Source organism: Larus michahellis, chromosome 2, assembly GCF_964199755.1.
Source record: "Larus michahellis chromosome 2, bLarMic1.1, whole genome shotgun sequence".
Classification (NCBI taxonomy): Eukaryota; Metazoa; Chordata; class Aves; order Charadriiformes; family Laridae; genus Larus; species Larus michahellis.
Genome location: NC_133897.1, coordinates 4010579 through 4023904, shown reverse-complemented (window position 1 = coordinate 4023904; position 13326 = coordinate 4010579). Strand labels below are relative to the sequence as shown.

General features: G+C 47.2%; 2 protein-coding genes across 6 annotated transcripts in view; both read right to left on the bottom strand.

Moving 5' to 3' along the window:
• Nucleotides 1-7421, bottom strand: part of CCDC13 (coiled-coil domain containing 13) — a 34784-nt gene extending 27363 nt beyond the window's left edge. For all 4 annotated transcript variants that reach the window (XM_074573949.1, XM_074573950.1, XM_074573953.1 and 1 more), the window contains exons 1-4: nt 7239-7421; nt 6144-6275; nt 5813-6036; nt 976-1124 (exon numbers count right to left, since the gene is read on the bottom strand). In XM_074573949.1, the coding sequence (XP_074430050.1) occupies nt 976-1124; nt 5813-6030 (367 nt within the window). In that variant the 5' untranslated portion in view covers nt 6031-6036; nt 6144-6275; nt 7239-7421. The remainder of the gene's footprint in view (nt 1-975; nt 1125-5812; nt 6037-6143; nt 6276-7238) is intronic.
• Nucleotides 7422-7881: 460 nt separating this feature from the next.
• HIGD1A (HIG1 hypoxia inducible domain family member 1A) lies at nt 7882-13257 on the bottom strand. 2 transcript variants are annotated; one of them, XM_074573947.1, is made up of 4 exons: nt 13117-13257; nt 11563-11670; nt 9786-9920; nt 7882-9032 (listed from the first exon to the last, which is right to left on the bottom strand). In XM_074573947.1, the coding sequence occupies exons 2-4, from the start codon at nt 11663-11665 to the stop codon at nt 8983-8985; spliced, it is 288 nt and encodes a 95-aa protein (XP_074430048.1). In that variant the 5' UTR covers nt 11666-11670; nt 13117-13257; the 3' UTR covers nt 7882-8982. The 2 variants fall into 2 exon arrangements, with proteins under 2 accessions (XP_074430048.1, XP_074430049.1); XM_074573948.1 differs by having other exon boundaries at nt 12989-13161.
• Between the last annotated feature and the right edge of the window lie 69 nt (nt 13258-13326).

Below are 13326 nucleotides of genomic sequence, written 5' to 3'. Positions count from 1 at the left end.
AGCCTGCACAGTTCAATTTTCGAAGTACACACAAGTCAATTTAGAAGCTGGACTTTGCACTCAGCCAGTATCTTACGTGGGCTTTATTCGAGCATTCAAACAAAAAGAGCCTAAATAAGGAATTTAACACTACACAGCAGAGAAAGCTGCAACGCTGCTCTTTAAAACTAACAGAAAGTTTTCTAAAATATGATTTCTACGAGTCATCATTTTTTGTGACAATAACAGCAAGTTTGCAGAAGATCCGTGAGGAACAGAGGTCACTGTGTACCCCCCAAAGAGCACTATGCCTACATTAAGGGGCATATAATTATCAATAACATTTTGCACGTTAGGTCTGACCTGTCCGACTACCAGAAGTCATTTGATCCTTTCAATAGCTCTCTAAAATGGGGAGTAATAATATTCATATTTTGCAGCTCAGGAAACTGAAGGAGAGAGTAAGGCACAGATCTTTACGCACACGTGCCGTTCCACACGTAAGTGCCATCATGTCAAACCATCGTGAGGAACTTCCCCCTGCAAATAAAGCAGAGACTCCTTACATGGGAGAGAGATCGATATTCAGAAAACTCTGCAAATGCAAAGCGGTGTCAGCTTAGGCTCTTGCAAGTTTAGTTAACAACTCTAAGTGTTGACTAAATCTATACACAGGTGTCTAAGTATTTTCAAAGTTCAGAGCCAAGCGCTTTCAGGGCTACTACAAATTACTGCAAGCTCAACAGAGAACAAGTCTCTCTCAATTGAGAGCTGAATTTTGATTCCTCCTAGCAGAAGCTTATTACAGGAGTGGAAACGGAGACAACAACAATACGACCAAAATACTCCTTTTTAGCATAAAGCAGGTCAAGAGATGTCACATGAATATTTCACTGCCAGGAGATCACAATGAATCTCTTATCCTACCTCTATTGCCATCAGCATCAAGCAAACACTGAAACTAACATAGTGAGAATACAAAGTTACTGTGTTTACCCGATAAAGCCAATCTGTCCTCCTGTATTTTTTTCTGCAGTTGCTTTATTTCAAAATCTTTCTCTGCCACCAGTTTGTATAGCCTGCAGTTCTCATCTCGGACCTCTCGAAGCTGATCCTGGAGCTGCTCATTCTCACGCTCAAGCAACCTGCGAAAAAATAAGCCATAATGGCAAATGTCACCGTAATATGCTGCAAATGTCACTGTAATGTGCTTCAAATAGATGCTTCCAGAAATAAAATAATGAAATGACTGTACACTAGATGAGCTGAGCTTACCAGGAGTGAGTTTACTGAAGTAAGTAGAATACCCTAAACCTCAGATCAGAACTCAAGCTGACGATCTGATCTATTCAGTTAATTTATTTCTTCTTCAAAAATTCAGCACTTCCTTGTGTTGTCTGGGGCAAACCATCACAGAACAGGTATCTTTTCAGTGCTCTTGAGGTTACTGAATAATCTCATCTCACTCAGTTTTACTTATCTGGTTCCTCAGAGGAAACCAGGCAAGCTCACCGGTCAGCAGCCGTGACATTCAGGTTTTGCTTTCTATACTTACCGAAGCCAAAAGAGCATCAACTGCAAAAGCTGCTACTGAGGTTCTTTCTTTAAAATTGAATGCTTCATAGCAGTTCACAAAAGACCAATTTCCTCTGTCCTCATCTGATTTTCTTGGAACCCCACCAGGATGGACTGGCATCAGTTTGTATTGTTAATGTTGCTTTTTGGAATTCATTTAGAAACAAAGCATATCAAAAAGCCTTCTGAATGGGAGGAAATAGCCTTGCTTCTCCCATTCTTCAGTACGTTTAGTAACATTTATGGGTTTCATCTCTCTAAGACATCCAGAGAATTAATAACTTTAATCTCTTTGCTGTCCTTACACGATGGTTCCTCTGAGTGTAAAATCTAGAAATTAAGGCCTCGGGCGTTCAATTCAATTGTGGGCACTCAAGCATCTATTTGAGATGCCCCAGGATTATCTGAGCCGTCTATGTCAGGCCAGCAGCCACGACACAGGGCTCCTGGGGAAACTTCTGGGGCCCAGTCAGAGAATCCAGAGCACCTCAGAGAGCACTTGCCACCCATGCGTGGACATATGAACCAACCCCAAGAATTCCTGACATCCTCCGCACCTTTTAGCCAGACTCCTCCAGACAGCAGCATTTCAGAACAGAAATGAACCTGTCTCCATTGCCCAGAGCGGAAACCCAATGTTCTAAGAGAAGCTGTACCGACACTGCCTTCGGTAAATACGTCTGTGGTAGAGACCCTGCTGGCTCAAGTCAGTGGTTCCCAGTGCTGCCTACGGATTAGCTGCCACTGCAGGGTGACCGGATTTCTCTCTAATTGCCACTAAGTGCACTGATGAGGGGACTCGATTCAGTCACTCACACACAGGTGCCATTTGAGCTGCCCACCCATCCCCCGGCTACTGCTGCTGAAGGGTTAAGGTGTCCTGTGTCCTATCTATCATTCCCATGTGGAAGTTCCCAACACCCTACAGCATCTCAGATCTCATTAGACACCTAAGCCCGTCACAAGAATCAACCCCTAGATTCCCATTATCTACAGCGTGACCCTGAATGTCTACATTTTGGTGACTTAATCTGGAATAGTGTCTCACCCTTTTGGCCTATAGACTGATTGCTCCAGACTACAACAGAAGTAGGTAGCTTGGATGAAAACAAGAGATTTGGATAATGCCCAGTTGTTACAGTATATACCTGTGGCTATGGTGATATCCACAGCCAGACAAGTCAGCTATCTCAGTAGTCACCTAAACCTTTTCTGTTCAAAAGTTCTAGGAAGCCTTTTGCTCCAACTGGACTTTGGAGCTTTTAAATGCATGCTCCATATGTACATGTCAGAATAAATGACCCCTTAGAGCACTGCCATAAAAAACACGATGAATTTATGACACGATTCAAAATGCATAATTAAGCAATGCACTTCTGTTTCAAAGCTGCAAATCAAAGAGAGATCAAAGGCAACTATTTACAAAGGAGAAGAAAGAAACCAGCAATCTGAGCAGAGAAAAGGCAAAACTAAGTTATTCCCACATGTACCACTCATGGAAGCGAACAACAAAACTGTGCAGATGTAATTAGAGACACAGGGACAAAGAGATTTCAGTCAGGGAATTAACATGAAAAAATGGTTCTAGGCTCTTAACACACCTGATCAGTGATGTCTTCCTCAGAGCTGGCTTCCGAGTCTTGACAAAAAGCACTTACGGTAGGACGGACAGAAATCCCGACTGCACAGAGCTGGAGTCACCTCTGAGAAACTTCCCCACCCCACCCCATCATGACTCTGCATGTTACAAAAAAGGTAGCAGATTCCACCCAAGCGGCTCAGCTACAGAAAGTCAGCCAAAAGAAACAGGCTGAAGAAAGGCAACCCCTTTTCACTCTAGTTCAAGGAAACAGAGCCAGAGGAAGCCTGTGAGCAAGGCCTGTGACCGAAATTCAGGTAAGTGTCTTTCTCAACTCTGTTACAGATCCTCCATGTGACACAGAGAATCGCTTAATCTTAAATACACCAAACAGCGCAGGGAGAATAAAGTTACAGAAAAAAACAATACAGAAAGACAGAAATGTCAGCTAAACACTTGCCTAAACAAAATTTGGGAGTAGGACGGAAGGAAGGAAAAACGAACTCCCAAAGCTCAGAGGAAGGGAGACTTCTGAGAGGAGAATGTTTTCCAAGCGCTGCTATAAACAACACTGACATGCTGAAATCACTGCCACTGCAGACCATATGGAGTCCTGTTATTCTGGAACAAGTTTCTAACGTGTTGTTATGGGAATACTGGAAAGTACATCCTGGTGAATCTCTTCCAGAAGCAAATCCTGCCCAGATTTGATACACTTATAACCACTCTTTTGCTCAACGCAGACGTACATAAGCAAAGGACAATCCGGAAAAATCTGCTACACCTGCCATGTCAAAGAGGGACTTTTTTAACAGTCAGTGCCACTGAAAACAGAGGTAAGTAATAGCTCTTGAATTACTCAGACCTAAACTACTGAACTGTAAATGGCAGAGAGCTGCTGGGACTCTCCTGTACTCTGCACCTCGGAGCATGCACACTGCAACCAGGATGTGCTACAGGAGCACCAAAGCCCCTCTCCTCCATCAGACAAATCCACATCTGAACCGTGGGAATCAGTCTCCCTCTCTGTTAAAAAAAAAAAGTAATAAAAAAGTAAAATCAGATCTCTATAGTAATCTTCTCTATACTATCAGAACAAAATGTTGAAGGGAAGAGGACAGCAGGGAGAGGTCAGATCAGAACAATACACTGGCAAATCAGACAGCCGTGGTGAGGGACCTATGTGTGAAGAAAACAATGTATGATGCAAGAGTGACAGCATTAGTGTTTAGGTGAGCTCCCTATTTTCCACACGGATGTCCTTTGCAGCATGAACACTGAATTCCCAGAAGCACCTGAAAGTTTCAGTGGTTCACTCCTGGGTTCCTTGCGTCTACACAGAAGCTCTGCTGCAGCTTATGCACTTGGGTGTTTAAGGAAGCAATCTTCAGAAACAAGCTGAGCAGGGAATTGCCCAGAGTAACACAAGAGGGAAGATCAGCATTCAGGGCCTAATAAACCTTGGTTAGTGGCTTGATAAACTTTGGTAGACGTGCCCTTTCCCACTCCAGATTCTGGGAGGGGAAACTGTCTCAAAGGTATATACCTAATTGCGGTTTTCCACCCGTGATCTGCTGGTTTTGGCAGAGCTGCCAGCTCCTCCTTCCTGCCCCTGTATCACAGTACATCACCCCATCATGGTGCCAATAAAACTGTGTGTGGGGCTTAAGCTTTAAACTGTTTCACTGAAATGACTTGAGATAAAAGTACCCTCGCCCCAGAAAGTGAATCCAGTTTCCCGCAAACAGCTGCATCAGCACAGCTGCAAGTGGGGAGCAGAAGCAGGAATTTCTTCAGCTGGCTTCACCACTAATATGGAGCAAATCCCTGAACAGCCAACACTGTAGTAACTGCAGACAACTTTGGGACGCGTCCAACTTCAGACCTGTTCTACTTCGTAAAAAAGAAATACATTAATTGGGTCAGAAGGAAAGACTGACGATATCCCAGGAGGAAGATGAATGATCTGAGCTGGGGTTTCAAATCTCTGCTCCAGTAAATTGAATTATGCACTCAGCTCAAAAAACAAGATGGAGGGAGATCCACACCAGAATGTCCAATGTCCTGGTAATCCAGATACTACCCCAATGGGTAAGGTAAGACCCAAAGCCCTGTCCGCAGTGAGATTTAAAATCCTACCTTGTATAACCCTGTCAAGTATCTTAACCAGGAGGCAACTCTGTCTATGAGACCCTGCTATATATCTGGCTGTCTTTTGATGTACTAAATCAGATTATATTGTAAAGATAGCCAGGGGAACACTTTTCTGCCTTTGGCTTGCACCCATTAGTTGCTTTGCCCTTATCTGTCTTTGGAAACTATTCATGTAAGAAACCTGTTTGTTTATGAGGCTAGGCAGGAACTAACCAACAGTTCGGAGGATGTTAGTGATCCTGAATGACTGGATTTCGTCCGTCAGATAGCACCTAGCTGTCCCTAGCATGTCACCCTTAACCTCCCTGTCCTTCTGCTCTTCATTTGTGAAACACTGATAATAAAGAGCACAGCACAACGCTCTAAGGATACACATGTTAGAGACAGCAAGAGTCTTCTCAGGATAATGAAAGTCCAATATGTGAAGACAGAAAGTGCTCTGTCAGTGTAATATGCATTTCGTAAGATCACATGCAAAATACACTTCTGTGACTTCCTGAAGAAACAGTGCTGCTACACCTTTACCTTTTGCTGTCATCCTCATTTACAGGTTGTCCTGTTTCAAACAGGTTTAGATCATTTGGGATTCTGAAAGTCTCCTTTGCGTTGCCGTTATCACCTTTCTGACTGTTCTGCTTTTCCTTCTTCCTCTCCATTAAATTTTGCAGCCGCCTTTGCTGTTGTTCTTGATAAGCCTTAAACTGGCTTTTAAAATATTCATTCACTTTTATGTCTGACTCCATTGTTTACTAAAAGCATAACAAGAAGAAAATAAAAAGTGACAGAGAGCAGAGATCAACATCCCTTTGAAAAACATCCTCTTCTAGCAGCTGCTTTGCAGTTTTTCCTCACTGACCTCTGCACAGTCTCCCTGCCACCTCCTCCTCTCGGCCACTGCGCTCTTCAGCCCCACCGTCTTGCTTCAAACGCCTTTTGCCATGAACAGCTTTCAAACAGTCTTCGAAAAAGTTTTCGGGTCTTTTTCACTCTGGCATTCAAAGAGCAATGGTTTAAAATGTTTTTAAACAGATCTGTTTAAATAAACATTTTTACAGAAGAGCAAGTTGGGGTCAAATCCAAGCAAGTGAGGCAACCAGATTATACTGACTAAAGGGAACACAGGCTGTTTGTCACCCAGGTCTACTCAGCCTTCTTTCCCATGTTTCAAATAAAGGTGCACAATCCCCCATTTTCGGGTTAACGTGGGACTGACAGAGAAAGAAAGATCTCTGTTTATCTTCGTGCTCCCTTTGAGCACCAGACACCAAGAGTGTAGCTTACATCTTTCCCACAAATTTCTAAGTATTAAGTGATACCATTAAAGTGATAATATTGTTACCCATTTGAATGCCTAATGCTTTATTCAGTATGACTAAAGACCATCAGTTTTCTGATGTATTCCAGCCCCCTCTCCTTCTGTTTGACATTTGCTGTCAGCAAAATATCTAGCGCACCTTTGGTCTAGGAAAAACAATCAGTAAAAACCTTCAAAGGCACGCCCTCCACTGAGTAATTAACGCAGGCCCTTTCTCCCACTAAGGCAGCAATCATCCTGATAAGGTGCCAAAATACACACTATGTCCCCGTGTACCACAGGGGCAGAGATGCACTGCAAGCAGTTGCACTTCCACGCCTGCCTCTGGTCACCACGGGTGTGGACAAGGTGCGTTAAGGATTGACAAGGGCAAAGAGCAGAGTCCACTCAGCCCCCAGGCCTCGTGGGTGTGAGTGATGCCCTGGGGGCAACCTTTAGCCCTCTGGACTACCTGGATACCGACCCCAAACCTGGTGCAGAGGGATGTACCACGGAGCTGCTGTGTGGGGAGAGGGGGTTCTCTCTCTTCCCCGCCCAACCTCACTTTGCCCTGCGGCCTGACAGGCCCTGACAAGGCCGCGCTGCCTCCCCCAGCCCGGGGCCGCCGGCCCGCGCCTCCCCCACCCCCCTGCCTACCGAAACCGCCTTCCCCAGCCCCGAGAGCTGCGGAAGGCTTCCCCCACGCCGGCTTCTCCCACCGGCTGCCCGCCTGGGCAGGGCAGGGCAGGGCAGGGCAGGGCAGGGCCGGGCCCAGCCGCTCCGGCTCCGGGTCCCGCCGCCGACCAGGCCGCAGCCCCACGCCGTTCCCATAGCAACGGCGCCAAGGGCAGGGGAAGGGCAGGGCCACGCACGCGCCCAGCACGGGCGGGGCGGGACGGGGCTCGCGCCCTTCCCCTCAGTCCCCGCCGCCATGACAGTTCCCGGCAGCCGCTGCCGCGCCGGCACAGTCTCCAGGCCGCAGGGGCCTCCCCTTCCCGCAGAAAGCCCGCCCCCCTCGGGGTTACGGGAACGGAGCGGCTCCTCATCCCGCCCCGCGCTGGGGAGGAGGAGGGCAATTAGAGGAAAAGGCCTCTGCGCGGTGGAGGGGCGTCTCTTCGTCCCTCCCCAGCTCCACCCCGGCCGTGAGAGCAAGGAGTCAGGGACAGCAGGATTGTGCCGGCTGGGAGTGCCCTTCCCAGTCGCATCGCACTTTCTCAGGTGATTTTTATTAAGGTATATAAGCTCACCCCATCTATCCGCAAGAGGCTGCCCTCCCCCCAACAAATCCATCGCCAAACACTTATCTCCAGTACTCACACATTTATTCGTATTTTGTCTCCCACTGGTCTGTACAACATCACAGACAGAGGTGCAGTATGTACCTTGTGATATTTATTACAAAGAGACATCATACTGTCACCATGGAATGTAAGCTAATAGGAGAAAATGAGGTTTTTACAAATTGGCTTTATCAACACATTTATTTTTGTGATTGCTGTTGGAGATACAAGGGGTTCAAGTGTAAAATAACAGTGGCAATTTACAGAGAACAGTTTTAACACCTCATCGAGGATGACGGACTTTTCAGATTTAAGTGTTTTAAAATTTCTATAGGGAATGATACTGCAGGAATCGGAACCAGATCATACACTTCAACTAAAAGCATTAGAACACCAAATCAAGGTTTAATTTTCACAATATGTATTTAAATGTTACATTTAAATGTTATTCAGAAGAACACTGTAAATAAAGTTACAAAATATAGTAGTCCAAGAGTCTGAAAATCTATAGTAAAAATAGGGAGCCTGTGTCTTCATTAACAATGAATAAATATAACTTTTAAATAGCTGCAACACACCAAATACTTATCTCATGCCTTAAATAAAAAAAATAGATGTTTATATCTCTCAATATTTAGAAGTCATTTAGTGCTACTGGAAGCTTCTAAATTACAAAGCCAGAGGCTGACAAATATACAGGATAGAAAATGGCAGCAAAGCGTTCACGACACTTATCTTACAGACGTGGCCTCCAGGTTCTGCTGAGGCCTAACAGAAGCGAGTTCAGACTTTGAGGTTTTGGGCAATGGCAGCAAAAAGGAGTCACCAATTTCAGGACTAAGTTGACAGCCGAGGGGAAGATAAAGGGATTGTACTCTACTATATCCCCTAAAAGCTGGGATATGGTAGTGTCAATCAGAAAGAACCAGGCCCTGATACCCACTCCCCAGTGCGCAATCATTTAGGCTGCCAGCTTCAACACAGTGTACCATACACAAAATAGATATAGGGCAATTCTCTAATACCATGTATTATTTTTTTCCTCAAGAACCCCTCGATAAGAGGTTTGTAGCTGCAGTACACAGGCTACCACCAGGAGCGAGATTTCAGTCATCTTCCCGTTACTCCTTGGGCTTCACCACGTACTCCCGAAACATTGAATACAGCACACCTACAAGGCACATATAAACACAGTTAGAAAGCTGGATAAATGGGAAATAAGATCTTAACAGATTTCTTACAGTTCAAGATCTGAACAGTAAGAGATATTCTCAGCAATAATTCTCAGAAATAATGTTTCCCTTCCTCTTCTGCTCTCCGTATTTTTTATTTTAAATAGTGGTGCTGAACACTACAAAATTCTTCATGACAGAGAAAGAGGACAGGAAAATATACTGTATATGAAAATGCAGATCCTGAGCCAATTCTAGTTTGTTTTGCAGCCAAAGTCAAGTTTTGCTGTTGTACCTTCTGGGAATACAGTACAGAAATAATGTTTCATGGGATATTCCAGGCCTGAAAATAATACCATAGGCTACGCGAGCTGTTTTTCCAATGCATTAAATTCAGAAACAGCAACATATTTACAAGGGAAAATACTAACATCAGACAGTCTTTTTTTATTTTGCTTCAAATTTCAACTCCTGCAGAACCCCACATACTTCCCACGTCTAAAAGTAGTCAAAACTTCTACTCTCAAAGGTAGTGCAGTTTGATATTGACTATGTGTACTTAAACATCACATTACTCTAGAAAGGCTGAGCGAACACCAGTAACGAGCATAAACATCCTGAAATATAATGGCCTGGACACTTCCACCCCAAGGATATTTCACGCACGCTGTATCATCCTCTAGGAGAAGAGATGGGAGAGGTTCTCCGTGGTTTGCCAGTGCCGAGGACCGCCTCTCCCGTTCGGTACGTACCACACGTTATCGCTCCCACGACGAAGCCCTGGGCTGCCACGCGCATGTGAATCAGATGAAGTGACATTTTCATGTCGCCTCTGTGCTTCAGTTTGTACAGCCCGTAGCCAACCACCATGGCGAAGCCGGCCATCCCTACAAGGCAAGGACAGCACCCTCGTGAGTCAAGATCCAAGTCACCGAGTTGTATGAAGTGACCCCTGGAAACAAGACATCCTGGGAATAATCATGTTTTGATCTAATCACTCTGGTTTTGTGTAGATGGTAAGTCCCGGCCCGTCTACTGCTTTCACTTGAATGTCACCTCATTTAATACCCAAGTCAACGCAGAGAAGAGCGAGACTAGTGTTAAAATGCCACCGCAGTTGCTCGAGGTGTCAGAGTTTCTTGGATATTTTTCAGAAAGTGCAAGTTCTGCTTGCACCCTCTTTCCTGGAAGGAAGCTCACACCCAGGAACACCGTGCGGCTGCAGCTGGGACACTCGGCGTGTGGATGCACCCTGACGTACGCACCGGCCTGCTGAGGTTGCTATTTTGGGTGCTGTCACGTTTGGCTGGCTTTCACCGGGACAGGACAAGTCATACGTTCCTTGTCCCGTGCTATGGGAAAGAGAGGTTCAGCAAGGTCTCTTCCACAGGGCTGGAATTCACTTTTAGTCCCTCAACAGACCACACCGATGCTCTCAAAGAATACAGAGCAGCAACGCCCCAAATTCCCCAACTCCATCCACTGCATTCCATATTTAGGATGATTATTTACGTAGTTCAAAGGAGGCTGCCAAGTTTTAAGTGTTGTGTATATTTTATTGCCAGGAGCCCAGACAGCTCGTCTCCCTGCACAGCAGTATTACCAGTTCCACTTGTGAAGCTGTAAACCCTCGCTTCACCAGGGCATGACCCACACGGTAGCTCTATTAAATACCAGTTAAGAGTTTTAGGGCCTTCAAACTAGCTCCCACACAGGTTGGAGGTAAGTTCTGCCAGTCTGCTTGGGAGAAGCCGAACTCGTGGAGTTCGTACTACACTCTTGTGAGCTGGAGAGCAAAGTCCTGTGACCAACGAAAGCAGTGACAGATATTTGCCGGCAAATGCCGGGGACAGTTCACCCCAAGTGACCCGACTGCTCTCCATTTAAAGTCGCTGGAAATCAAAACGCGTTTTGCGTCAGAGGCAGTTCCTGATTGGAGGAAAGTTCTCAGGATGACCAGGACTGAGCTTCTCTCCCCTCAAAGGCTTTTTCGGGATCTTGGCAGAGAGGCTGAGAACTTTAACAACCTCCTCAAGCTGGGGTACCACAAAACCTACTAAAAAAATGGACTTCAAATGAAGGGATGGCAGCAGAGAAGGGTGAAATATTTAGCAGTTGGGCTCTATTTTAGATACTTCTGGTTTGTATTTTGTTAGCTTTAAAGTTACTTTGCAGTAATCACGTATTTCCAGTAACTCCAGAACAGCTGCAAGACACACTCCTTACCACCTAACAAACAGGATCACCTCAACATGGCTTTTAAGCTCACCTAAAAACCTTTCAGGGTTATTTGTTTTTTTTTTTCCTTGTAATTGTAGGTTCTGAGTTTTCTATTTAAGATAACAGGCCTCACTAATTGTTTCCAGGCAGGAATACCGCTGTCACCGCTCCGAAAGCCTAGATGAGGAAGTAATTTCAAAATAATTTTCTGTTCACAGGAAAACGGTGAGCTGTGATGGTGTTTACCATATGGATTGCCCACGAAGAGAACAAACTATGTAACCGCCTTTCTTCATCGTTAAAACTTACCGATGGGTACAAATGGCGTCTCTTTAAATTTTCTTAACAGCTTTGATGTCTGGCTGGTGTCAGTCTCATACTCGGTGAAAACGGATTCCTGACCGGATGACATGGTGGCTGCAAAGACAAAGAGTCTCTCCTCAGGTTTTAGAGGCACCAAGTTAAGAGAACTTTTAGAAAAAGAAAACCCCTTGCAAATTCCACCAGTCACGAACGTCCACGTAGCGAGGTACAAGCATAAGGGCTAGCCTTGCCTTTTCGGCCTTCCACCCTCCACTGCTCCGCTTGGCTTTCACCGGCTATTCCTTAACAGCTGCTCTGACCTCAGAGAAGTTCATTCCTCCCCTTTTGCTCCCTGCCAGCAGCAGCTCCCGAAGCACTCTGGGTGGAAATCGGGAGCCGCTGCAGAAGGTCAGCCCTGCCCGGCACCTCCTCGGGCCGATCCAACCTCACTCACCACCGCAGTGGAGCTCCAGACTCCCACTGGAGAGCACAGAGAGTAAAACAGCAGCTGCCGTGGAGCCAGAGCGAGCCTCGAAGCCCTCGAGAGGCACAGACTCGTGTGGGGGCGCGTCGGGAAGAGGAGCAGAGCTTCTGTAGCACCACAGGGGATTTCTCACCTGCCCCCAAGTTATAAAAAAGCAGCAGCAAGAACGACTTTACCCTCATCATCACCCACCCAACTGCCAAAACCTGCCAGCTCGTCCTGCCGTCCCCATCACAGGTCACACCGAGACCTGTTCCTTCTCTGGTGCCCGCCATGAGCGTCATTCTTCAGCCAGTGCCTCTCTCTGCGAGCACAGTTAGCTCGGCAACAGCACAAAGGCCTCTGCTAGGAAAAAAACTCCACCGGTTTTGTTCCAGCTTTGCCATCAACGCGCTCAGCCACAAAACACATCTCTGCCCCGCAGGGAAGCTCTCCAAGCTCTCGAAAAATGGCAACAGGAATTTAATTTAAGCATGGGCCAGTGAAGACATCCAAAAGGCGTGTTCCACGTGTGGCCAGATTCCCTGGTTATGCAGCATTTCGTGCACATCCATTTCAGCAGCCTGGCTTGCTTTTTTTAAACTCAACGCACCAACCATTTCCTCTGCGGGCCAGAGGATTTGGTCCCTCTGCGCCTACTACAATTACCCTTATTTGCTAAATATAAGTTACATTTTCGCCTGACGCTGGGAGAAGGAAACACGAGAGCACCCCGTCACTCGGCAGAGGTGGAGACAGCCAGCGGTGCGCCCTGCACGGGAAAAGGCTACCGAGAAGTGAACGCATTCGTCCAGCGACCTTCAGCTCCGACACGGGTGTGGAAGTGACCGACCCCAGGGCGAGGGGGCGGTCGTGCGCCCCCACATCCCGCCTCCCCCCCGCCCACATCCGCACCGGGGCCCTGCACCCCACACCGCCCTACACCAGGCCCCGGCACCTCCAACCCACGCTGGGCCTCTGCGCCTCGGTCTGCCCCGGCCGCCTCCTCCTCCTCCTCTTCCTCCCCCAGGGTCTCTCTTGGATCCCAGACCCCGCGTCCCAGCTCCCGGATGCCCCCGGTTTCCCCCAGCCCTCACCAAGCCCCCGCTGCCGCTCGCCGATCCCGATACCGGCCGGCGTCTGCCGCGCCTGGCCCCGCCCCCCGCCTCTTATTGGCCGGCTCCGCTCCGCCCTCCCCGCCCCGGGCGCTGCCGGCCGAGCCGGAGAACCACGGCTCCCAGCCCGCCGCGCGGCAAGTGCCCAGCCAATCCTAGAGCGCGCAGGCAGACGCCGCGTCCTTCTATGGT